This window comes from Sminthopsis crassicaudata, chromosome 6 (assembly GCF_048593235.1).
Source record: "Sminthopsis crassicaudata isolate SCR6 chromosome 6, ASM4859323v1, whole genome shotgun sequence".
In the NCBI taxonomy this organism is placed as follows: domain Eukaryota; kingdom Metazoa; phylum Chordata; class Mammalia; order Dasyuromorphia; family Dasyuridae; genus Sminthopsis; species Sminthopsis crassicaudata.
This window is the reverse complement of record NC_133622.1, coordinates 37,505,699-37,532,977: the sequence shown is the minus strand read 5'-3', so window position 1 is coordinate 37,532,977 and position 27,279 is coordinate 37,505,699. Positions and strand designations below refer to the sequence as shown.

The 27,279-nt window shown below is 35.7% G+C and overlaps 1 protein-coding gene across 6 annotated transcripts in view; it reads left to right on the top strand.

Moving 5' to 3' along the window:
- Positions 1-27,279, top strand: part of FRYL (FRY like transcription coactivator) — a 190,615-nt gene that overhangs the window by 156,188 nt on the left and 7,148 nt on the right. For all 6 annotated transcript variants that reach the window (XM_074276869.1, XM_074276873.1, XM_074276871.1 and 3 more), the window contains 10 exons: positions 5,000-5,197; positions 5,958-6,119; positions 6,725-6,799; positions 7,215-7,391; positions 9,827-10,030; positions 11,603-11,767; positions 15,662-15,912; positions 18,533-18,740; positions 22,035-22,184; positions 23,350-23,448. In XM_074276869.1, coding sequence (XP_074132970.1) covers positions 5,000-5,197; positions 5,958-6,119; positions 6,725-6,799; positions 7,215-7,391; positions 9,827-10,030; positions 11,603-11,767; positions 15,662-15,912; positions 18,533-18,740; positions 22,035-22,184; positions 23,350-23,448 — 1,689 coding nt within the window. The remainder of the gene's footprint in view (positions 1-4,999; positions 5,198-5,957; positions 6,120-6,724; positions 6,800-7,214; positions 7,392-9,826; positions 10,031-11,602; positions 11,768-15,661; positions 15,913-18,532; positions 18,741-22,034; positions 22,185-23,349; positions 23,449-27,279) is intronic.

Here is a 27,279-nt window from a genome sequence, read left to right as displayed (position 1 = left end):
TATTGTTGGTGGAAATGATATTAAAGAAAAGGCTTTGCCATCTGTTGCTAGAAATGATAGAACCCGTCTGTCTGCTGTGCAGCCGAGACTTTCCATCTACCATATGTTGTCTCCTCCACAAGAACGTGTGCTCCTTGAGAGCAGAGCTTTTATTTGCATCCCAAACACTTGGCAAAGCATTTTGCTAATAGTAAGGGCTTAATAAGTGCTTTTTCATTCATTCGTGAGTCCCACAACTGTTTGCATTCCCTCTCCCTAAGTGCCTCGCATTTAACAGTTTTGTACATAGTTTTATTTTATTTGCTTTGTATTTATACTGTCTCTGTTTGCCTATGTACTTGTTTCCCTCAGTAGAATGCAAGTTCCTTTTGAGTAAGGTTTGTTTCATCCTTTGTACATATCCCTCATGTGTAACGCATCCTCCTAAATAGTTGTCTCTTAATAAATACTTCATCAGCATGGGAAATCAGCTGCACAAAAGTGTGGACAAAAGAGATCTGGAGCATTGTGTTGGGAAGAGGAGAAAGGCCAGTTTAAGTAGAACACAGTGTATGAAGCCAAATTGTGAAGTACTTTAAGTGCCCATGATATTTGTATTTGGCAGTGAAGGCTATAATGGAACCACCAGAGCTTATTGAAATGGGGAATGTCATGGTCGGACATGCCCAAAGATGAATTGGGCATGAGAGGTAAGAGGGGGCTGTATCAGAGAAGAGAGATAAATAAATGCAGGGGAGGTGTAACTAACAAGAGTTGGCAAATCACATCTGACTAAAATGCTGTTAAAATTCAGTTACCTCGACACCATCTAGGACTTATTCCACCATACAGGGGTGATTATGCCACTGTTCTGCCTAGGAAACTTAAGCAGTTCTCAGGTTCCTCTAGCATAAGATGCAAACTACATTATTAGGCATTTAAAGCTTTTTGCATCTGACTCCAACCTTAAATTTCAGGCTGATGACACATTTCTCTTCTCTACGAACTTTCCATTCATTTTAACTAAATGGATCTACTTACAATTCCTTGCACGTGACATTCCATCTTCTGTCTCTTCCTTTCTTCTCGTCTGTGTCTGAACTTCTCTCTTTCCTCCTCTCTACTTCTCTGTATCTCTAACTTCTTCTGAGATTCAAATTACAGTCTCCTACAAGCAATCTTTTCTGTTTTTTTCCCCAGTTTCCCTCATCCACTAAAAAAAATTACTTTGTGTGTATTTAGGACATATTTTACTTAATCATGTACTTGTTGTTTTCTTGAGTGGAAACTTCTTGAGAGCAGGAACTATATTCCATTTTTGTTTTTGTATCCCCAGAAACATTGGAGAAAAAAAATTAGTGGAAATGTTTTTCAGTTGTACAGTATTGTACCCAGAAGAGACTTTAGAAATAATATAATTTAACCCACTTTTATATATTTCAATTTAGATGAGGTGACCAAGTATCTTGGTTTGGCTTATGCTCTGTTTTCAGTTACTTGGATGAGCTGAAAAAAGTGATTAAGGAATCCTGATTTTTCACTGGGGCCTCTTGGACTTTGTTTTTAATAATAAAGTGATTTAAAGCTCCAGAGATTGAAAGATTAACAGCTTGATTTTCACATATAGCTCTTTTAGTATACATGTATGACTTTTAGCTAAAGCAGTAAAACAAATGGGCTTGTTAATCATGTTCTGACTTATTTTTTTAAAACTATTGTGCTGTCGTGTATTTTTTTGAACAAGATGCTATTTTTTAAATAAAATATTTCATTTTGTACATCAAAATTCATGGGAAAATAGAACATTAGAAATAGCTTTATACCCCCCCCAAACAAAAAAGAAATAGCCTTGTTCAATGATTCTCTGATAATAAACATCAGGCTAAATATAAATCAGGGAGAAGAATACTTGCTGAATATATTTGCCACTGTGATAAAATGAAATTAAATGCACAGTCCAGGTTAAAGAATGATCCCTAATTACAGAAGCTCCTTTTTGTTGGTGACTTCTTGATTTTATTTAGCCCCAAAGTTTTGTAAATCTTCATGGAAGATAAATGTCATCATTCAGAGAAGTTTGACCTATCTCCATAGAAAATAGAGTGAGAGGAAAGTGGGCTGAAAATGGCAGCTTTTACTAATCCCAAGTTTTTCCTGAAAACGAAGGCCTATCATTTCAATCTCACATTTTATTGGTGTTGCTATATGGCAGCAAGCCATGGAACAAGCACTGCTTCTGAAGAACTAAAAAAAGTTCACAGTGTTTATACAGGCAGCCTGCAACATAACCAACAAGAAACTCTGAAGAAGAACAGCAGTAAAGGATATTGTCAGGAAACCAATAGCTTCTTTAGTAGGAGAAGAGGATCTGGTTATTTGGTAAAAACTAGGAATCACATGTAGACAACCTAAACAGAGAGAGGAAGAAGTATGCTGGGGGAAATCTCTATGGCAAACTGGGAGGACATGAACAGGAGTCCTACAGAGATCACAGACCCTTTTGAATATTTGAGTTGGATAAGGGCAGATATGGATCTTTTAAAATTTTTCTAATATCAATTCAGCATGTATAAAAATGTGCATAATATAAAATGTTTCTCTACCAGACACTTGATCAAAATGGTTCTTCCTTAAAAAGTTGCTAGTTCCTGTTCTAGATCAATCCTAAGAAAGGGTCTCATATCCTAAGATTTAGATAAATTTTCAAATTTCCTGAGAAGTACCCAAGCCCTCTTCTTCACTTATATATAGCAGTTTATGAGTTTCCTTTAAACCTTGCCTAAAATATTTCCAGATTGATTCAGCAATTTGTATAGAATAATCAAAATCTAGAGACTTCGCCCACTAAGCTAATTTGTGGCCTTGTTCTTCTATTACTTTACTAATCCAACATTTGATTTTATTAAAAATATCAAATTAAAATGTGATATCAAAAGAAGAAATAAATACAGGTTTAATTATTTGCTCTCTTAATTTTTATGTCATACCATAGCAAAATAGATTTGGTACTTGAATTTCCTCCTTCTGATATATATATCCCTATCCTTCTAATTTGTTGTAATGTTTATAGTTTATCTCAAAACTTTGCTTTAAAAAGGGGAGGAGGAACCACAAAAATGTGGGTTAAGTACTTTTGTATTTAAAATACTTAAGTACTTAAGTACAAAAGTAGGATAAGTACTTTTTTCCTATTCTACAGCATTGAGATCTCATTTTAGACAATTTTCATATATTGTATCAGCTTCATATCCTATTAAACTCTTGAAAAAGGGTTTTTGCCAGGAATACATCTGGGAAAAATAACATTAGATTTTCTTGCTCTTAGACTTAGGGTTATCTATAAGACCATATTTCTTCAATGTTGTACTGAAATATAGGAGTCCATCTCTCTTGAATCACTTGCAGATAAAATAAGGTTCTAAAATCATTCCTTCATTGAAAATAAGAGTTGATTTGTGGTTGTACAGATGTATTGCTAGTATATATGTAGATAGCTATAAATAAAGAGATATACAAAAGGGAAGACCACCATCTCTTTCTAAAATGGAGTGTACATGGATTTGGAAGAGATCTGGGCCCCCTAGTTCAGCTCCTTCATTTTACAGATCTTGTGGGAGTACAGTAGGAAAAAACTTTAATGACCCTTTTCCCTCGACTGTAAACAGGGAAGAGCAGGAATTAGCTCACAGGAGCTTTTGCTGAAGTAGCTACTAGGAAGCATTTACTATAAGACTGTTCTGTCCTAATCTCAGCTTTCAATGACCACTCTTTTATGGAGGGCCCTCTTAAATCCTTACCTACCTTTATATGTTATACTTTACCTGGCTCTCCTTTTTTTTAAGTATCCTAGAAAAGATATTTATAGACTCGAAATGTTATTTATCTTAGTGTTTTCACAAAGAACTTAATGACATGCATGTTTTTTTCTGTAGAAGTGGGGTTCCTTAAAGGCCATCATTGTTTAATTTTTGTCTTTGTAGAACCTCAGCCCTTTGCACTGTGCTTTGCACAGGATTGGTGATGTAGGGCAGCTAAAAAAGCTTCTTTTGAGAGTAAGAAGAGTAAGAACTTGAATGAGTTAAGGCTAAGTACCCAGCCCTGCCTCACTTAAATTCAGTCGACTTGCTAGTCAAGACATCACCTTCCTGGCGTCATTGGTCCCCTTGTAGAATGAAGGACAAACAACAGAGCAGCATCCTGCCCATAATAATGGAAAGTTAGGTTGGAGGTGGGGGGAGCCTTTCCTTTCCCTCTACAGAGATCATTTCATTCACTTGGAACCCAGCTGAAAATGGAGGCAGCTAAAATGAGGTGGTATTGGATCTAGAGCACTGGGCTGGAATCAGGGAGACCTGAGCACAAACAGCCTAAGGATATCTTGTTATGTTTTTAAGTCATGACCCCATTTGGGGTTGGCAGAGCTGGTAGATTTGTCATTTTTTTCCCCAGTTCATTTTGCAGTTGAGGAAACTGTGGCAAACAGGGCTGAGGGCCCTGCCCTGGGTCACATGGATGGTCAGTGTCTGCAGCTGATTTGAGCTTACCAAAATGAGCCATTTATCTGTCCCCCTCAAGACACTTGCTGAGGGTTTAACCCTTGGCAAGTCACTTAAACCTCTGCATCAGTTTCCCCTTCTGTAAAATAGAAATTAAGACACCTCTCAGAGTTGTATGAGGATCAGATGATACTGTGATGTATTTAGTAGAGTACTTGCCACATAGCAAGTGCTATATAAATATTAGCTATTTAGAAAAAAGAGTTTGGGTACTTAAAAAGCTAAGAGTTTATCATGTCACAGAGATAAATAACATGTTATAGTATCTGACTGTTTAAAATTTATGTGCTTGTGTATATGCAGAGCCAAATGTCCCATTTCTGCTGGACTCATCATCTTTTCTCTACCCTGGGAAATCCTTCAAGAGCAAAACATTATTTAGATTCCATTTAGTATATTTGTTCAGCATGTCTGGGTGTAAGAGAAAAAAAATGTCTAACTAGTGTATTTTTATTTCTTTTTAGAGTCCATACTGGAAAGAAGCTCTCAACATATTAAAGCTGGTGGTATCGAGATCTGCAAGTCTGGTTGTCCCCAATGATATCCCTAAGAGTTATGGCAGTGATATGGGTTCTCCTGAAATATCATTCACAAAAATTTTTAATAATGTCTCTAAGGAGTTGCCTGGAAAGACATTAGATTTTCATTTTGATATATCTGAGGTAACTCTTTCATGTAATCAAAATAGTATAAAACAGAAAAATACATCCCATTTTCTTTTCAACAGAATTTTACATCTTATATTTGGGAGTTTTTCCCCAGTGGAATTGAAAATTATTAAAATCCTGTGCACTAAAGATACAGTAATAGTCTTGTCAGTAGGGTTTGGTTTTGTCTTTTTAATGAGAGAAAGTGTGAGAGAGGTGTGTGTGAACAAGAATACATGGGCTTTTTGAGATGGTGCTTAGCATTGCCATCCTGCTGCCTGAATTCTGAAAGTCAAGAGAAATGGGCAAATGGGTAAGATGGAGAATTGTGCTTTATGGTATTTTCTGAGTGAGTTATTACAGTGAGGAAGAGTGTTGGGGTTTTTTTGGTGGTGGTGATGTTTTGCTTGAAACAAAGTGAATTCCAGAATATCTAATATACTTATAGTCAAGTAAGCTACAAGAAGTAGTAAAGCTAAATATAAAGTATCTTTGGATGGTAAGTTAGAAATAGCAAAGAATTTAAAGTTGGTATATTAAACTTAAGGATAATTTTTTCCATCTGATTTTATGAACAATATTTAGAAGAATCATCTTTGAATTCATTTAAAGACCCCCCAAAAAAATTAACAGCAAGCATTAAAAGACATTTTTATCATTTTACCATATGTATCTAACATTAAAATATATCATCTTTCTTAAACTGATTTTCAGACATTTCATTTACATCTATAATTTTGAATTGAGTCAAGCTTATTATTCCTTTTCTGTGTAGACACCAATTATTGGAAATAAATATGGTGATCAACATAGTGCAGCTGGAAGAAATGGGAAACCAAAAGTCATTGCAGTTACTCGAAGTACCTCTTCAACTTCATCAGGTTCAAATTCAAATGCCCTTGTGCCTGTTAGCTGGAAGAGACCACAGTTATCCCAGGTACATGAGAGGGAGGGGGGGAGGGAATAAAAGGGAGGAAAAAATAGAAAGAGAAGAAGGGAAGACTCTATACCAATTACCTTGCTAAGTGCTGGAAATAATTTTTTTAAAAGAGAAAACAGTCTTAACAGTATTCTTAAGGAACTCAAACTCCATTTGGAAAGAAACAGCATCAAGGCAAGTTCAGCTTCAGGGTCTGAAAGAAATCTGTTTAGTCCTAAATATTGAGTGCTGAGGCAAATGGCAAGTAGTCCTTAAAGTTATACACAGTGGCAATATCAGGGAATGGCTTAAAAACAAGGTTAAGACCTTTAGGGATGACGGTAAGGTCATAGATGTAGAACAGTAAGGTTAAGCAATTGGCCCAATAATAAGTAACAGAGTTGGGGATTCAGAGCCTACATTCTCTCTCGGTTTAGCCTTCACTCCTTCTGTGCCTTCCTCTCTTTCCTCTCTCTCTCTCTCTTTCTCTCTCTCTCTTTCTCTCTCTCTCTCTCTCTTTTTCTCTCTCTCTCTCTCTCTGTATGTGTATATACATACTACATACACACATATATAAATTTATTAATCATCTTGTAACACTGAATTCTGCTTTTTTATCATAGAGAAGAACAAGAGAGAAGCTAATGAATGTATTGTCCCTCTGTGGTCCAGAATCTGGTCTCCCAAAGAATCCATCGGTGAGTTCTTAGATTATATGACCTACACAAAGAAATGGAAATTATTCTTTCCCATTGTTTTCATGCACTTACAACCACGATGTTAAATTTGAGGGGGGAAATCGATTGTTTCTTACAAACAGTTTGTGGCCAATTCAAAAATTAGGTTAAAAAAAAAAGGTTGCCTCAACATATACTTTAACATATATAACATGTATTGATCTACCTGCCATCTTGGGGAGAGGGGAGAGGGAAGGAGGGGAAAAATTGGAATAAGAGGTTTTGCAATTATCAGTACTGAAAAATTACTCATGCATATATCTTATAAATAAAAGTTATTTTTTTAAAAAGTTGCCTCTTAAGACATTGTCCATTTAGATAGTAAAGTGGCTTTGGGCTCTAATCCACAACATTATTCTTTTTTTTTCCTCTATAGGTTGTGTTTTCTTCTAATGAGGATTTGGAAGTTGGAGACCAACAGACTAGTCTTATTTCTGCAACAGAGGAAATCATCCAGGAGGAGGAAGTGGCTGTGGAGGACAACAGCAGTGAACAACAATTTGGAGTTTTTAAGGATTTTGACTTTTTAGATGTTGAGCTGGAAGATGCAGAGGTAAGAATCTGGGTTATCTCTTGTCGATGCTGGTGTATTTCAACATTTAAATTGTCTGAGAACTAAGAATATACCCAGTCTGTCCTTTGTAAAAGTTCACTGTATAGGCATTTTATTATTCGTAATGGATAAAAATTGAAATAGAAACTTCTCATGTGATTTTTTTTTTTTGGCTGAGGCAGCTGGGATTAAGTGACTTTCCTAGGGTCACACAGCTAGAAAGTATTAAGTATCTGAGGCTGGATTTGAATTCGTGTCCTCCTTACTTTAGCAGCAGTGTTCTATCCACTGTGCCATCTAATTGCCCCATCATGTGGATTTTAAGTATTGCATACAGTTAACTTCAAAGTGGAGAAACAGATTTTTAAACAAAACAGACATTTTAAGCTTTGAAATTTATTTTTAAAAATTGAAAAATTTGTATGTTAACCTTCTAACTGCAAGATCATTAAAAAATATAGCCCCCAAACTCTCACACAAATAATTCATTATTCAACTTTATATGTATATTTAAGTAATTGTCCTAAGTTATTCAAATTCTTGCTCAACAGAAGAGAATAATGTTATGATTCTAATTGTTGGCAATATTACATGCTGTTTAAAAAATTATTCATATATAAAGATGTCCCCATTGTCATCTTCTGCCTTCTCTTTTTGAACTTGTTTCAGGGGTAAACCACTGAATATCTTTCCCTATAACATTCCCAGTTATTTTCTTATCATGGTGCTATCTCCCCTCAAATTTCAAATTGTTGTTGTCCAGGAAGCTTTTTCTTTTAAGATACTTTAGCTATAAAGCTTCTTATGTCCTCAGAAGTTTTTTTTATTAAAAAGTGTATTACATAGCATGGGAAATTCAACTAATACTTCCTATTGTAAAGCAGAATGTACTTTCCCCATCACTATTACTAATCCTTCCATTGCTTTGTAATTTGTTTTGGTTTGGGTTTTTTTTTGTTTGTTTGTTTTCTAGTTCAGTAATATTAGGTCAAATGTGAGGATTTACATAAACAAACAAAGAGATTCATAAATTAAATTTCCATCACTATCTCCCCCAACAAACAATGCTCTAAGGATAAAGTAGATTTTGAAGAAACTGTAGAGTAGGAGAATTTCTTTAATGACTTTAAATGCAGGAATAAAGAAATTTGTTGTATTTCTAGATCTGTTACCGTTATGTCATTATTAAAAAAAAAAAAAAAAAAAAAAAGATCCTGAAGAGAAAACCAAATTTCTAGTTGCCTTCCAAAATATGAATAGGTCTGCCTGAAATAACTGCTCTTATATGAAGCCTCCTGCAAATCTAAGAAGGCCCAGACCCAGAGCAGTTTGAATTAAGATTGTTAACAGAAAGAGTCACAAGACCCTCCTGCAAATCATTCCAGTCACCCTGAACCAGTTGACAATGTTAGGCAGGCTGAACCTATACATGGAATAATCACAAAGAATGCAACTGTTAACATCTAGAAATGGATCTTTTTAACAATTATTATCACATATATATATATTAAGATTATATAGTATAAAATATGACTAATGGTGTAATTTGTTTTTGCAAGGCTTTAGAGAAATTGTAAGAATTGTGATTTCCTACATTTTCTTTTGGAAATAGGAATAGGTTATCTATAGATGGTTGGGATCTCAATCATCAGATATTTAAAGGGACACAGGCAATGACTTCTAAAAATCAGGCATAGTCTTTCTACAGCATTAAATTGTAAACGCTGTATGTTGTTTTTGACTGTGGACAGTTTTAATCATTATAATATTTCATCACAAAGCAGTAGGTATGTGTGCAATTAGTATTTTAAAAATCTACTGTTCTATATGTTTAGCCAAACAGAAATGTTGTTCCAAGTGTTTGTCTCTGACTTTTCCACACAAGATTGTACAGAAAGCGGTTTGGCTGGCCATGCTGGTGCTGAATCCAGAGCTTGAATCAGTCTTAACCATTGGCAAATCAGAAATCATTTTCCCCAAGTTAGAGACTGTTTTTAAATGTTTGTCTTCGTTTTTCTAATTCTGTGTGTTTTCCTTTTTGCTAACCAGGAGCTGCAGGTAAGTTGCAGCCTGGTCTAGGGGCTGCTTAATCTGTTGTCATCTGTGATGTGTCTGTCTGTACTTGCATAGTCTCTTTATGTTTGTGTTTTAGTGCAGATATATGGCTTAGACATTAGAATTAGCTTGTCCCAAATCATAACATATAGAAGGTTCAGAGAATTCTGCTTTGTCTAAAGTTAACTATAGGTCATCAACCATGTTTTGATCCAGTTAAATACAAACACTTAACAATATGATACCATTTTTTAAAATTTAAAGGGCTGATTGAAACTCTGTTTATAATGTTTTTGGTGATATTTCTACTTGTTACATGTTTTCCAAATATTAAATTTTTCTAAAGTGGTTATAAAATAACTAATTGTCTTGTTTTACAGGGTGAAAGTATGGACAATTTCAACTGGGGAGTCCGTAGACGTTCGCTGGACAGCATTGACAAAGGGGACACACCTTCCCTTCAGGAATGTCAGTACTCTGGCAGCACGCCCAGCCTCAACTTGACCAATCAAGAAGATACTGATGAGTCCTCTGAGGAGGAGGCAGCCCTGACAGCAAGCCAGATACTATCCCGTTCCCAGATGGTAAATCTCAACTTTGCCTGGATGCAAATCCTGGCTCTGTTTCTTCCTTTGTGAGCCTGGGTCACCCTTGTACTTCTGGGCCTTGGCTTCCCAGTCTGTCCTTTCGACCCTTACATTTATCATTTATAATTCCTTAGATCTTGACTGTATGCAAGCTGACCTCTTTATATATATATATATAAACTTCATTTGATTTCATCAGAGTAAAGTCAGCTATGAAATATTATGGTAAAACTATATATCTCTCTCATTGCCATATGGGAGTTTTGAATCATTCTTTTTAGTAACAGCAGTAGGTTAGCTGTCCATTCCTCCCCACACCTCTCCTTTTCCTCTTCTTTTTTCCATTCACTCATTGACAGCAGGGTAGAGGACATAAAACCTACCATCCTTGCTACTGATCCTTGTTAACTTTGGGACCCTAGCCAAAGCACTTAATCTCTCAGAGCTTTCTGTAAAATGGGGGTCTTATAAATAACGTCTCATAAAGTTAGGAGACTCAAATAAGATTCTGTCTCTAGAGTACATCACACACTTAAAAGTGCAGTACAAGTGCCACTTTCCCTCTTCATTTATGACTTCAAGGCTAAAGGGCTTGGTAGCCCTGACTACCATGTTTCTCAGTGACATAAAGCCAGGAGAGATAACTTATTGGGCAGAATTCTGGACAGAAGTTCAAAAGAGAAATTGTAAAAAAATTCAGCAAATATTCATTAAGCGTCCATTGTGTGTAGATCCCTGAGGCAAAAACAATTAGATAACATAGTGTCTGCACTCTTGAAGCTTACACATTAACAACATCATTCTCACAAAGAACCACTATACAGAATTGACATAAAAGTACATGAAAAAGATCAAAAGCATTGCTATAAGGAAGGAAAGACAAAAGTAGGAGTTCTTAAGCAGAGATAGCTGTGAACACGAAAGGAGGAGAAAAAAATTAGGACATCTTTATTTTCAGTATACTCTAACTGGAATTTAATATTTCTTTCAGTTATTTTAAAATATTATTCTGCTAAGGGTTTAAAACTTTATCAGTGGGTTTGTGACACAAGAAAAGTTCAGAACCTCCAAGCTGGAGGCCTCAAGGATGCTTCACAGGAGCTGGTCTTGGAGATAGAGGGTCTCTGAGGACCACAGGCCCACCTAGTTTCCCTGTAGTAGTCTCTGCAGGAGAGCCAGAGCTGGGAGGCTTGCCTCCCACAAGTTCCTAGCATTGGCACATGGCAAAGTCACTTTACCCCTAAGTGTCCAGGCTTGTTAAGTGGAAGTGAAGGTGCCAGTCTACCCTGAGGCAAGAAGGAGTTCCCTTCACTATTTGTATTAGATAGGTTTTGCTTATATTTAGGGCTATTTGGGGCGGGTGGGGAAGGGATCTACTGATGTTTCCATGAATATGTTACTGATAGCTGTCATGGTTGATTTTAAAATGAAAAAATTTCAAGAAATTGCTGCAACAGCTATTTTAACCCAAGCAACACAATATTCAGGGTCAGTTTGATTTCCTACAATCTTCAGACCCGTCATCAGCTCCCACGTTTACCACCATTTTGCTTTTTCTCGTCCTCTTAGCTAACCAATGAGTCCGCCCTAGATGAAATGCCAGACCACCCAGATTCCCTCGTTCAGTGCCAAGATTCAGCCAGCAGCGTCGCCCTGGAAGAAGTCCTTCACATCCGAGTGGACAGCCCCGGCATGGAGGCCTCTCTAGACAATGCTAACAGCCAGCTGCCTGAGGTGGGGAGACAGGCGGGCTGGCGCATGGCTGATCGGGGCTCTCCTTAGCACTCTCCAACTACTCTCCTTTCTTTTCAAAGAATTTTGAGCTGTTACACTGATTATTTAATTTGTCTTCAGTATTTCTAACCTGTGGGAATGTCTTAAATTAAAATTTTTGTTAATATCTCAAAACTGATTTGCTATATTTCAAGAAACAATCCACAGGTTAAAAATAATTGCAAGTGTTTTCAATAAGCATTTTGTAGTGCAGAATAACATTAAGTTCATGTATGAAATGCTTTCTTGGAGGTGGTGATCATCTTTCTACGGCACTTTATTTTCTTTAAAAAAAAAATACTGCTTTGTTCCTTTTTGCTTTGTGTTTGGGTTTATTGATTGGTGCTATGATTGGGATTAAAACCTCAGGCCAGCTGTGTTAGCAGTTGGTGCAATCAAATCCTTTAAAAAGGACCTTGGAAGCCTAGTATTATGTTTTTTGGAAAGGCCTGTGAGAAGTAAGCCAGATTTCAAGCTAATGACTGAACAAAAAGATGTGAGTATCTTAGCTGCTTTTTTGACTTTTGTAGATAATTAATTTTTAGAATGTAGTTACTGTAGCTTTTTTATACTCATTAGGTGAGAATGAACATAAAGGTGAAATTCTAAATAAATCTTGTGCCATTATAGGTTTCAGTGTAGTAAACTTGCAAAAGCATTTCTAAATATTAGAAAATCTTATTTTCTCTCAGGTATTACCAAAATGACATTGTCATAACTAATTGGTTTATTAAGTAGGTCATTTGGGACATAAAATTTAAAAGGTATCCTCTGATTTATTGAGTAGTGTTATGCTTCACTTCTTTACCCGAGATCCATCTTTGGTAAAGTAATTAGTATATTTTTGTTTGGAGATCTCTACTTTGCTATTATTATTCCCCCAAAAAAAGCATCTGCTCTGTACCAGACTCTTTACTAAGTGCTGGGGATACAAATGTGAGAGAGAAGGATATAGAGGAAGAAGGCCTGCCCCCTAGGAATTTACAATCTTAACAGGAGAAGATAAAATCCAAGGCTATTGGGGGTTCTGCTGGGATAGCGGAGAAGTCTCAGAGCAATGTAATCCACTGAGAAGCTCGGGCTCTTCGCTGAACCCTCTCTTTCAGTGGAGATTTGGAGTTCAAGGTCCCACCCTTGGAGAGGCAGAGCATGATGATGGGATTGGTGCTTAATGGCCATTGAGCTCTTAGTGATGACCAGGTTATCCTGTAAGGAGATTACTGACTGGGGCATGATGGAAAAAATCAATCAGAGAAAGCCCCCAAATAATATAGCCAGGGGAGAAGTAGGGAAATGCCTGAGCTGAGTTTTTTTTTTGGGGGGGGGCAGAGGCAATTGGGGTTAAGTGACTTGCCCAGGGTCACATAGCCAGGAAGTTCTTTACTGAAAACAACAACAAAAACCTTTTGTTTTACTTGTATTACTTTAAAAAAATAATAATAATAATAGGCCCTTTGCCTCTGAAAGAGGAGGCAGCAAAGCATAATGGATAGGAAGCTGGCTCTGAAGCCCAAACTATCCAAGTCCTTGTCCTTCCTCTGATCTTTCCTAGCTGAGTGATATGGGTATTTCATTTCCCTCTCATCATTCTGAGTGCTCTCACCAAGCAGTTTCCCTATACTAATAAAATCATGTCTCTGTCCCCTATTCTTATAACCTTATATATCCTTACCTATCTTAACTGAGATAAAAGCTTTATAGATAAGTGTGTATATATGTAAATATTAATATGTTTATGCATGTGATATATAATCTTTCCACTGAAATGGAAAAATAATTTTGTTCATAAATAAAATGTCTAATGCTCATTAGCTCTTCATAAAATAGATGATATAGTAATCTAGAGTGTCTAATGGACACTCATATTCCTTCCAGTAGTTGCTAAGCTTAGATTTGAAAAGTAGTGGCAAAGTAAGTTATCCAGATAGAATTAGATTTAGGTCCTGGCTCTGGCACTTAATTTGCTATGCCATCATGGGTTGCTCACTCAACTTCCCTTACCCCAGACTAATCTGCATTGATAGAGGGAATTTCCTTACTGAGTATTAGGAAACTTATATTATTTCATTCTAAAGCTCCAAAGTTGTAGAAAACTTTCCTGCTTTGTGGACTTTTAAAGCATTTACTTTTATACCACTTTTCCCTGTTGAAGTTTTTTAACTCTTGGTATAAATAGTTTCAACAAGCACTTGCATTTCCAAAATAGACATTTAAAAGTGAAAGGGGAAGATCATCCAAAATAGACATTTAAAAGTGAAAGGGGAAGATCATGGAAAGTTTAAGTTCAGTTCATTCATTTTGTAGATTAAGAATCTAGTGCTCAGAGTGCCCACAATCAAACAGTGTTTTGTAACAGGTAGTAAAGACACTGAAGTTCCTTTACTGATTGAGATACTTTTTTAAAAAAAATATTGATTTTCAGAGTGCAAATTCAGAGTGCAAACAGTGACTATAATTTTAAAATGAATAATTAAAATAATATATTACTTAATTGAAGAAAAAATTTTCAATTATATATAACTAAATATAAGTAACTATCTATATTTAAGTGTTTTCTATTTTTTCTGATAGGGAAGTGGGAAGGAAGAGAGTGAGTAGATGAAGAAAGATTGAATATCAAAGATAGGAGATAATTGTGCAGGAAGTTGCACTAGAGGGATGGGAAAGGGTGATATTAAAAGGACTTCTAGGGGAACTAGCCTGGTAAAGGTCCATCAAAGACTACAGTAAAGAGAACGAGGGATGTATTAGGTCTATGGAGGAAGGAAGAGTGAGAAGTCACATATAGATAGCCTTGAAGTTGTTACAAACTGAAAGAAGAGCAGATTTGGAAGTAAAGATACTGGATTTAGTTTTGACATCCAGAACTTGAAATGCTTAAGGAATTTCAGTTCAAAATATTCACTGTGTGGTTGAAATATCTACTAGGAAAATTGTAATGCCACGTAGATCTGTAGAATCTCATTGGATCATTAGGAAGTACAAATGAGATAATGTCTGCAAAATATATAGTAAGCCTTAAAGTATCATGTATGCTTCATTAATGATAGCCCTTTGGGGCTCTGGAAAATTATGCCATACAAAGTTATATCATTTAATTTTGGAAGAGAGAAGTTTGAATACATTTTATACTAGATGATATTTTTTGGGGTTTGGCATGTGGACTACATTTTCCCTTTAGTATTCACCTTATTAGATAAATGAACTTTCAGTTCGATTAATTTTTGAATGTCTTACATGATAACTTTTTTTTCCTGGGGGCATCGATAAGGAAAATTTCAAAACAAATCCAATGACTAGAAACTATTTAACCATATGGCTGAAATTATAAGACTTAAGGTGGTAAAAGAACCTTTACTTTCAAGTTATAATCAAAGTAATGGAATATCAGAAGACATAATATTTCTATTGCCATAAGATTGCAGGTACATTTTAAAGGGAATATCTTGTCCAGCACTCAGATTTTACAGATGAAAAAAAAAATGGAGATTAAAAAAGTTTAAGTGATTGAACTAGAGATCCCCTCAATTAGAACCAGTAATATAAAATTAAAATTATAACTATAGTTTATTTATAATATAAAGATATGCTAAGTAAAATTGTATGAATAAAGAAATAACTATCAGAAGAGAAGGGGGCTGTCATCAGGACCGTTTATTTTACATTTCCTCTAGAAAAAAGGAGAATTCAATAGCAGATATTGGTTTTTATTATCTACCAGCTGGGCCCCATACATTGTCTTATACATAGTAAGCACTTAACAAATGCTTGTTAGGTTAGATTGAACATGAAAATTGTCATGAATTTACTTTCTTAAAATGTTTTAAAAGTAATGAAAACTCTGCTTGCTTACAGGATGGAAGTTCATTATTAAAAGATGAACATGTTAGCATGGCTTTTGAAGATGAAGGGTCATATGTTATGCAAGAACAGCAAGAATCTCTCATGTGTCAAGAAATTCTTGAATTGGAAGAAACTGAAATCGCAGAGCCCCCAGTCCTTGAAAGCTCTCCTGAATCAGTGTGTGAAGAGGACGTTACCCTTGCCTTGAAAGAGCTGGATGAAAGATGTGAAGAAGAGGAAGCTGATTTCTCAGGCTTGTCAAGGTGAGAATCAACTCCTTTATAGTATAAGAAAAAGAAGACGTATATATGTAACTATGGCATTTTGTATTTTCTCATTTCTTAGAAAACTTTCCTGCCTTTTCATCTACTTAATTCTTTTGAAGTTTTTTCCAACCTATTTGTTCCTATGATTGAACATTTCTTTTTTTAAGAGTATAGTTTTTTATAGTGTGGTATTCATTTATCAATATTTTCATATCTTTGCTTAGGAAAAACAATAAGCTATCTATAGAACATGTTAGGTATTCTTATGGTAATTACTGATAAATATTGTATCTGTTACTTAGTACACACATGAAAGATCGTTGCTGTTCTTGCATAACATATACCCTTCATCTTAATTTAATAAACAAAGTGCTAGACCTGAAATTTACTCTTTAAAAACTATGAATCTATGGGCAAGACACAATTTTCTAAGACTTGCATTTTTCTTCATATTTAAAATGAGGATACTAACACCTATATAACCTACTTACTAACACCTATGTAATCTATATTCAGGGCTATTATGAGGACCGGAGTAGAAAATGTATTGAAGATGCTTTGCAAACTTTAAAGTGTTAGTAAATATTGGCTACATTAACTTATTTTTATTTATGTAATACATAAATTGCCTTATTTGAATTTTTTTAGAAGAATGTATGTATTACTTTTTTTTTTTTTTTTTACTGAGGCAGTTGGAGTTAAGTGACTTGCCCAGGGTCACACAGCTGGGAAGTGTTAAGTGTCTGAGGCCAGATTTGAACTCAGGTCCTCCTGACCTAAGGGCTGGTGCTCTATCCACTGCGCCACCTAGTTGCCCCCTCTTAACTTATTTTTAAACATTAAAAATAATAATTTGTTTATATTAGTCAACAACCACATTAACATTTCTATTATCAACCTAGATCCTAACTTTTCTAAAAATTTTTCCCAAAATGCTTTAACTACACTGATTTCTCTTGTTCTGTGAAATCTTATGGATTTTAGAGCTTGAATTAATAAATTTAAATATTTTATTATATACAATCCCAGGATTGTTTGTATCTTATCTTTCCAACAAAATTTAAACTTCCTAGATGGGAACCACTTCTCATAATTCTTTTCAACCAGCACAATATAGTTCCCAGTTGGCGATAATGAATACTAGTAATGTATTTGGTTATAGGATACTTTTAATGAAATAAATTCGATATAAGCTAAAAAATTAAAATAATTACAAAGCACTCATTAAGGACAAACTGTTGATTTATATATATATATATATATATATATATATATATATATATATACATACATACATACGAAAATGCAAATATATGTCTAAGATTAGTAATTAGGTAATTTAAAAGGAAAGAATGGGGAAGAGAAGAGTAAGATTGTGATTCTAAAAAGCAAAGTCACGTAGGAAAAGATAAAAATAGTAATCATGTTATATGAATGAAATAGGAGAGCAAGAATAGAGGAATTAGATGGAGGAAACTGGTAGTTCTGGAGTACCACTCACATTGGGCATGGGTTAAAGTTTTCTAAATTTATTTAAAAAAAAAACTAAGTGAAGGAGGGAATAGGATAAGAGGAGGAGGAGTATAAAAGAATGTATAGATTAATGGGAATGAAATGAAGAGGAAGGGAAAAGGTAGGAGGAGAGGATAAGGGAGGGAGTCATTGAAACAGGGTAAGTTAAGTAAATAGCAAGACAAGGTAACAGATAGAAATACAGCAGAAGAATCAGTAAGTCTCAGATTAAAGTTAAAGCTAAAATAGATTTAGTCAAAAGAGAAAAATAGAGTAACTATACTATATGTCAGCCATATTAGTCACTATTGTTTTAGACTATTCATAATAACTAGATAGTACAAGATTGGGATATTGCTGTGATATAGAAAATGATGAGCTGGTGGAGTTTGAAAACTATGGAATGGCTTGTACTTATGAAGGATAATGTTATCTACTTCAGAGACATGGAGGATAAACAAGCATAGTACAGCCTTATATAATATGTATATGATAACAGATGTCTGTATGTATGTGTATGATTATATATTGTGTATATAGATGTGTGTATACACACACATACACACATACATACATGGGGAGAGGTGGGGGCTGGTAAGGGGAAAAACCAAGTAAAAAGTGCACAGCAGCAAACAAGAAAATCTATAAGGAAATAAAAGATGGACAGCTCTGAACATAATGTGTAGTATTTATTATATGCTTTCTTGAAATGGAAATTTATTGTCTCATATTTTGAATCCTCTCATGTTCTGCTATGCACAGGGCATTTTTTTTTCCTTTTTCTATTTTTTATTTAAATTTTAAATAAGTAAAAATTATAAAATAATTTTTAAAATTTTAAAAAATGAAATTGATTTCAGTTAAAATAGAATATAGACAGACATGGACCCAGAAAAAGAATAAAGGGATAGAGAGTGATCGCTGCCTAAGATGCTAATTGTAGTTCTTAGGAATGAGAAAAATAGGAAATAGGGAGAATAATTTGAAGGATACGTTAGGAACCCAAGACCTAAATCACCCTGATAGTACTTGCAATGTATTGCAAAAAATATATATATATTTTTTATAAAGCATTTTGATTAATTGTTAATATTTATGTTAACAGCCAAGACGAGGAAGAGCAGGATGGCTTTCCAGAAATCCAGACATCCCCACCACCATCGCCATTTCTTTCTGCCATAATAGCTGCTTTTCAACCAGTAGCATATGATGATGAAGAAGAAGCCTGGCGTTGCCATGTCAACCAAATGCTTTCTGACACAGATGGATCCTGTGCTGTTTTTACTTTCCATGTGTTCTCCAGGTTATTTCAGGTCAGTGAGGTTTGGACTTTCCAAAGTTCTTCCTTACTGTTGTTAATTGCTTTTTTAATTTAGTTCTTCTCCTGAGATCATGTTTTCTTGAATAAAAATACTGATTTTTCTGGAAATTTCTTCTAACCTTACCATAATCTTCCAACCACTGGAGCCAGGTAATGCCTCTGAGCACTTGAAGCATGCCCACAACCTTATGATTCCAGGTTTACTAACTATCAGACCTCTTCATTTCAGCCAAACTTGCCCCCAAAGTATCCCATATATTCCATTCAAGCAGTTCTTCAAGCCTGAAATATCTACCCTTCTTATCTCCCTTGGGAATCTTAGCAGAGCTAAGCCCACGTACTTCCATCTTGGCAATAACTGCCAACTGCACCAAACCAGGTTTGGCATTCCTGATCCCTTCACAGAACTTGAGTTCTGTATCCTACAGAATAATCACAAAACTTAGAACAGAAATGCTATTCCCACAGGATCCAAAGGTGCATGAACCTGCCACAGGGACAGCAGTTCATAATCTAAAAATGATTGTCACAGTCCATTCCACTTGTGATTTTTGTTAAACTCTGCCCTTTTCCCAGCTACATAAGTCCTCTCCTCAGGGGAACCTCTGCTTGCAAGTCTCATTTGCCTGACTCGGAAATTAAATTTTTATTTGATACCTGACTCTCCTATCTCTGGCCTGCTCTGTTTGGCTCAAGATTATTCACAGGTTGACATTAAAAATAAGCATATAAATAAATGCCTAATTGTCTAGTACAGGTATCTTTGCCTTTCTTTATCCAGTGCCCCATTCCCAATGCCCTTTCTACTTCTACCTATCTGTCAGCCTGATGAACTGGCCTCTAATCTGCGGGTGGCCAGAGCCAACAGAGTGGGCTAGAGACTGGAGAATGAGGAATCAAACAGAACTTTAACTTCATGGTGATGGAAACAGCTTGCAAGCCAAGTCCTCCTTCCTAAGAAAAGGGGCTCATCCACCTAGGGCGAAGGTAGGGTTTTTAAGCATGAAAACCACAAACAGATATTCTTGGGTCTCGAGTAAACAGTTCTCTGGATCATTAGAGTCGTGGAGCCTTGTGGTTGTTGAGCAGTATGTAGAACCAGGGTTGGGGTGGCTAGGACCTTCCAGTCTTGAATAGCAAGCAGGACCCTGATTCACTTCATATGGCCATTACAAGCACAAAGTGATGGTTCTTCTGCCAAGCTCAGGGCACAGTTTGTTCTCTGGGCTTTAGCTCAGGAAAACAAGCTCTCCTAATGGTATCTTGACCTATCAATCCTTCCAGTCTAATCCATCACTAAATTTCTGCTACCAGTTTTTGGGCCTTTGTCAATCATTTGAGCCCATTCCCTTCTTTGAATTTTTAAAGTAAATTTTAGCTATATTACCTGTTTGACATTTCTCTACATTGGGGATTATTTATTTATTTATTTATTTATTCTATCATGGTCTGTCTTGATTTTTTTTGTCCTAATCATAATTTTTTTTTCTACCTTTCCTTTGGACTACTTTTTCTTCCTAACTTCTTTAAATGCTAGCTTAATTCATTTAGGTTTTTTCCTCTAATATAGTTCATCTGCACTATAAATTTCCTTAACTGGAATTAAAACGAATTTTGTATTTGTAATTTTAAAAACCTGCTCTCCTTTTGATTGCTCTGTTCTCCTACCTCCAGGCTTTTTTGATTGTTTTCCTTTCTGTAGATGCCCCAATTTTCTTTGCTTTTTCATTCATGCTAATTTTTTTCTTTTTTTTAACCTTGATAGCAGCATTATACATTTTAATCAGTATAATCTGAGGTTTGGTTTTCCTCTGTTTAGAAAGTGAGCTTCTAGTTCTCAGATTCTATAGAGACTGATAATACAAGAGAGCTTGCTTATATCTGTATAATCTTTGTTCTTCTTAAGTGTTGTTTATCATTATAGATTTTTTACAATGTTAAAAGAAATTTGCCATTGAAAATTTTGTATATTTAGATAAATGAATTTCAACATTCAGATACCTAGAGTAACTTCTCACTCCATTCCTCTGACTTTCTCACAACTTGATCTGCTCTATCCCATCACCCACCCTTCAGTATGGTCACCATTAGCAGGGTCTCTTCCTCTTTTTATCTTTGCCTCTCTGTATTCTCCCCCTCCCTTATTCCTGATTCTGCCTTCTAAGCCCTGCCTCCTTCAGCCAATCCTCATATGTCATGAACTTAGTGAAGAAGTATAATATAAAGTGCCATATTACTAAGTGGGAGAGTGGTTCGAACATGAAGAATTCACGAGACATTTATCACAGCCACAAAGGATGCCATTTATTATGGGGAAAGGATCAGGAATGTAATCAAATAAGACCAAGCAAGGCTGAATCACATATGTTTAAGCAAGATGCTTCCAATAGCTTGGACTTTGGAAGTTAGAGAGAAAGGAAGGAAAATAAGAGCAGGACCTAGGGAGTTGGGGAGGACTTGGGGAAGGGCCAGGTAGAGAACTAACTGGTGTGCTTATCAGTGGGACGGTGACCTCGTACTTGGTTAGGTCTGGCTTAAGATAGGCCAATTCCTAAGACCGTCTTGATTAAACTAACTCCGTGGCCATGGAAGGTATATGGGTGGGTTAAAGTTCTGACCGTGGACTCTGTATCACTTCAGGCCATTCTCTGTCCTGATGCACTTCTCTACACAATCCCCAAGTTGTCAGTGTACTTTTTGAACCCCGGTACTCAGAAATGGCAGAGGGCAGGAACAAGATTCATGGTTGGAAACAACAAAGAATGATTTCGGTTTAGTGTAGCTGAGAGATTCAGAAGTGATATGGGCCCCCAGGAGGTGGGCTTTTCCTCTCTGCACTCCATGTATATTTTTAGCTTAGGGGTTCTTGATTCTTCAGGACTACCCAGACATAGTCAGGTAAACAAGCATGTATATTCTGATTTCTTTGGTATTATTTGTTTTCAAAAATGTAGTTTTAAAAGCTTTAAAATTTACTTTTCAGAACTATGAAATTTAATTTTTTAAGAGGAAAGTAAATTTTATTCTCAAAAAAATTTTATAATAGCTTTTTATTTTCAAAATATATACAAAGATAGTTTTCAACATTCGCCCTTGCAAAACCTTGTGTTCCAAAATTTTCTCCCTTCCTTCCCATCTCCCCCCTCTCCTAGACCGCAAGCAATCTAACATATGTTAAACATGTGGAATTTGAAGTTTAGTTTTTAATAAAATTAAAGATTTAGATGGAAGGATATTTGTTATGTATTATGTTTATAATTAGTTTCCTCTGTGTGTTTTATTCTAGACCATTCAAAGAAAATTTGGGGCTATAACAAATGATTCAATCAATTTTCTTGGTGAGAGTCTCCAACGAATTGGAACAAAGTTTAAAAGTTCATTGGAAGTAATGATGATGTGTTCAGAATGCCCAACAGTCTTTGTGGATGCTGAAACGGTAAAGTGATACAACTGAGCCTAATATAAAGGATTAAAACTTCATGTAATGAAAAATCTTAGAAAGCAATAACAGTACTTTGTAATGGGGGGAGGAAGAGAAGTCAAGATATATCTTTATCTTGCCATTTTTAGATTTAACTCATCTTCCACCACTTCCATGGGGCCCTTTCAGATTACATTAGTTGCTAATGGTTACTTCCCCAGATTACCTTGTATTTATTTCATACAGATTTTGTATATATGTTGTTTTTAAGAGAAAATATTAGTAACCTAGAGATAGGGAATCTTTTTATTTTTGTTTTTATTTTATTGGCATATAAGTAGGTATTATTAAAGTCCAGAGTCACATTGCAAAGTTAAGTGCACCATGCAATTTTTTTTACTTCCAGACCAGTGTTTATTCTCCTATGGTACAGTATCTTATCCTGGAAGGACTCTAAAATGGTCCTCCATAGAACTTCTTCTCAGTACTTTGAAGGGGGAAATGAGTGGATATGCTAGGGTAAATCCTAGGTAAAATTTGTCTTTGCCATCCTGCATTTGCTTTTATATATTATTCTCTGTCCCTACTCCCAAATAGTACCTAGCATTCTTATCCTATGTTCCCATGCCCTGTATCTGACCTTTAGGTCATTCACAATAAGAATCAGTGCCTGCCTTAAGGCACCTATTTCGCCAACTTCATTTTCATAAATTATGATAATGCAGCAGAAATTCAGTTCTCTGGTACCTCTCTTCCCATTTCAGACTTTAGACTTCTCAGTTTGATCGAATTTTTTATCTCACTCCTCATATGATTTGACTCCTTTGGCATGGAATATCTGATGCCCTCAGTTTCCATTTCTAACCATACTTTGAGGAAATTTCCGTGTGCAACTTAGATAGTTGGTGGCTCCGTCAGAAATAGGAATTCCAAAATCTTGTGCTTGAACATAGAGGTGGGATTAAATTCCTGGGGGCTATTCTTCTATTCATGGACATTCTTGCCACACATTAGATTGTCCAAGGAAATTGAAAAGCTGGCAGCTACTAGCTAAGTCCTTTCTAGTCTCCAGATCAAAGTTGATTCCCTTAATTCTGATACTCCTTCAGCTACAAATGTTTAATTTTATGATTATTCTTAAATTGGCCAACCATGTAAAAGTAATTTTTTGTGCTTACAGTTGATGTCATGTGGTTTGCTAGAAACACTAAAGTTCAGCGTGTTGGAATTGCAAGAACATCTGGATACGTATAATGCCAAAAGAGAAGCAGCCGAACAGGTGACTCATTTCAAGCAGCATATTTTATTGTAACAGCAAAGGTAGTTGTTGGTGTGTCTTTGGCCATAAATTTTAAAGGGCAGCAAAATAGCTTGGATATTAGGTCTAGACTTTAATCTCTTGAGTCTTTACTGCTTTTTGAACATATTCCCTTTGCCAATTTACTTGGGTACACTAAGGGGATACCTAAGCTTTGGTAACTGAACAGCCTCCAAGCTAGGCCTTTTTAATGCCTAAGTACTACTCTAGTACCCTCCTAAAAGGTACATATATAATAGTGCAGGATAACTACCTTCTTGCTTGGTAATTATATAGCTGAGAATGAGGAAATAAACTCCTTAAAAGGGAGAGAGAAGGCAATAAGCATTTTTTAGTGCCATACAGAAGATATTGTGCTAAGTCCTTGACAAATATATCTCATTTGATTAAAGGAGGGAATGTGACTTGCAGAATATTTAACAAAAATGAAATTCTCAATAATAGTAGTACTCCTGGATTGTGAGCATTTCCCCAGTATGTGTGACTAAGAGAAAGATTGATATCATATATTACTGACTCATGGCCTTTTCAGTACTTCATTATCTCCTATGATCTCACCAATGTGGGTCATCTCTCCACTAATGCCAATTACTATCCATATGCTTTCTGATTCTGTGTTAATTTTTGTCCTTTTCATTGATAAATCATCTCATGTTCCAGAGACTTCCCTCTAGGTCTTACTAACATCTGAGAGTGTTCATAGGGTATAGCTCTGTACCAAGCACTGTCCTAAGTACTAGGGATAAAAAGAAAGTCAAAAGCTCCCTTTTTTCAGGGAGCTTATAGTGTACAAACAGCTGTGCAGAAACAATATAGACACAATAAATTGAAGATCATCTCCAAAGGAAAGCACTTAGCATTAAGTAGGATCGAGAAAGTCTTCTTAGAAAAATTGAGATTTTAGCTGCAACTTGAAGGAAGCTTTGGAAGAGTAAGAGAACAGAATGCCAGGGCCAGGAGACAGCCAGGAAAAATGCACTGAATCAGGAGGTGGAATGTCTGGTGCAAGAACAGTCTGGAGACATCACTGGGCTGTAGAGTTTATGGAAGAAGATGGAAAGGGAAGAAGGGGCAAAGGATTTGACATCTGATCCTCCAGGTCTAGGAGCCACTGGAGTTGTAGTAATCTATAACAGCTTCAGGGGTGCAGCTGAATCTAGACTCTAAGGTACAATTTTAGATTTCCTAAGGATGTGTTCCTTCCCTATTTGACCTGAGACAGTTTTATATCATTCTTCTTTTAGAAGGGAAGTAGCAGTTATATTCTAGTGTGTTGTGTTATGGCCTAATGCTGCTCAGATTCTGTACATTTGTAGTTCTGGAAGTATAGTTACTTGATTTTTTTTTTTAAGCAGACATCAACATGATTAGGGAATGTGTTGAATAAAGAGATTTGATTGAAATCTTGAGCACCTGACATAGTAAGAGACTTAGTGAATTGACTTTGCAAGGCAGCACCCAGCTGTTTTCCACATTCTCCTCAGTGCCCATAGTGTAGAAGCTTTTCTTGTATCAGCTCATATATCTGGAGCTGGGAGGGAATGTTGAGATCATCTAATTCAACCCCAAATAAGCCACCCAGAGAGCTTAAGTGGCCTGCCTGTGGTCACCGAGTCATTTTCCCCAGGGCTTAGCTGAATCCCTCCCTGGCATCTGCCAGACTCAAATCACCTCGTGACATGGCAGGGCCTGGGGCCAGTGCGAGGGGGGAAGGGGGGTAGGGAAGGAAAGGGCAAAACAAGAATCAACGTAATGAGAATATAATGCATGTATGTATTTTGAACAGGCGATGTAGGATTGAAATTATTTTGGGGTGCAGGAAACATGATTTTTTAAGAGATTTAAAACTCTTACTATTTGTATATTTGCTAGTAGTGATAGATTTAAAACACAAAAACAAAGACTACCCCTAGCATCGTGATTCTGTTAGAAAGCAGTCTATGAATAAAGATAATGCGTAATCTTGTGATAGATGTCTGCTGTGCAGGCAGATATTAAGAAATCTACTGGATGGCATTTGACAATAATTTCTGTCAGCCTTATCTCAATAGGAGTGCACAACATGTTTTTCTTCAGTGATGCTGTCAGAAAATAGCCCAAGGACCACTTCATTCTGAATGTTTGGGGTAGAGGTCCAATCTGGTCAAAAGCACTCTTTTGAAATAACTGAAATCAAGCCTCATTTTCTATTCTTTTCAAATTGTAAGCTAAGATGGAGGTCGAAAATGTTACTTTTTGTTGATCATTAAAGTATTTCAGCTAAATATAAAAGGTTTTTTCCATGCCTTGAAATTTTGCTCTAATAGTTTTACACATTTTAATATATACATAGGACTGAACCAATCTACCCAGTGAAAATTGACGGCTAACATTTTTTCCTCCTATTACATTTGATAATACATTTTCCTTAAGCAATAATGTGTTACATGTGCCTAACTTTAGGAGCAGGAAAAAAAAAGTGCACTCACTGCATAGAAAAGAATGATCCAGGTCTGTATCTGATTTTTTAAGCTAAAATGTTTCTTGACACCCATGATTTTTTTCTTTGTTACTAGATTTAAAATGGATCTTGGATTCTGTGTCACTAATTGAAAGTGACACCAGTGTTTAGAGAATTCCACTTCTGATAAGCAAACAGACCTGGTTAATTCATTCAGTAGCCTTTATTAAATTGACCAGATGAGAAACCACATTTTTCATTTCCCAGTCTTACATCTCACAAAGGTTAGATATAGGTCAGGAAGATTTCCAATGAAATCTAAAGAGGCAAAGTGGACTGTTTACCGACCTATGTCTGGAGGGAGCCACGGTCAAAAAAGCTTTACCATGTTTGAACTGGCACTTCAGTCTCAGCAATGTGTACATTACCCTGCTATTACTGAATAAAATTAAAATAAAATTTTAGTCAGCTTTATTTTACTCATGTTAAACAATCTTTCACATTCTAAAGATAAAATATTTATTTGATTTTTAAAAAATATTTATTCTAAATAAAATTAAGATAATTGTGATGTTTGTTTTATGAAAAATAACACAGACTTCTGAGGAAAAACCTTTTAACCAAATGAATGAAGTCATATTTACATGCTTTGAAAGGTGACTTTTTTACATCTAAAACCATGCTGTTCCTTAAGTTTAATGGACTTCTTAATTTTACTTATTCCCCATATGCTTGATTCTCTGAAGTTTAAAAAAAAAAAATTTTTTTTTTCTTTGAATCAGTAATTGGAAACCACTTTCCTGAAAATTGTAGATTTTAATGCTGTTTTCTCAAGAGCTTTTCAGCTGGGGAGGTTATCTGTCATAGTAGTCATCACTTGCTTTGGAGTCAGTCAGAAAACTGGTCTTTTCACTGTATCCATTGTACATGACCCCAGCTGGAAAAAGTCATTTTAACCTCTCTGATCCTGGGTTTTCTTATCTGCTAAATATAAATTATAATATTTGTACTACCAGTCTCCCAAGGCTATTAAAAGAAGAGCACTTTATAAAGCGTTAAATGATGTATCTAAATGAGCTTTACTTCCTCTCAATTTTTTTAGAGAAACAGTTATAATTATTTATCCTGAGATGGATGAACATTATTGCAATTCAACAAGGAAAAAAAAGTAGCAGTATAGTTGTTGATGCATTATCCAGCTTGAGTGAGTTGACAGCAGTTAAAGAAAAGCAATAATTATCAGTCCATCTCTAGAGCACAGAATATTTTCATATATACCAAATCCTACAGTAGAATGGAAAGCATGCTCAATTTGAAGTCAGGAAGCCCCGACCTCCAGTCCTTCCTAGCCA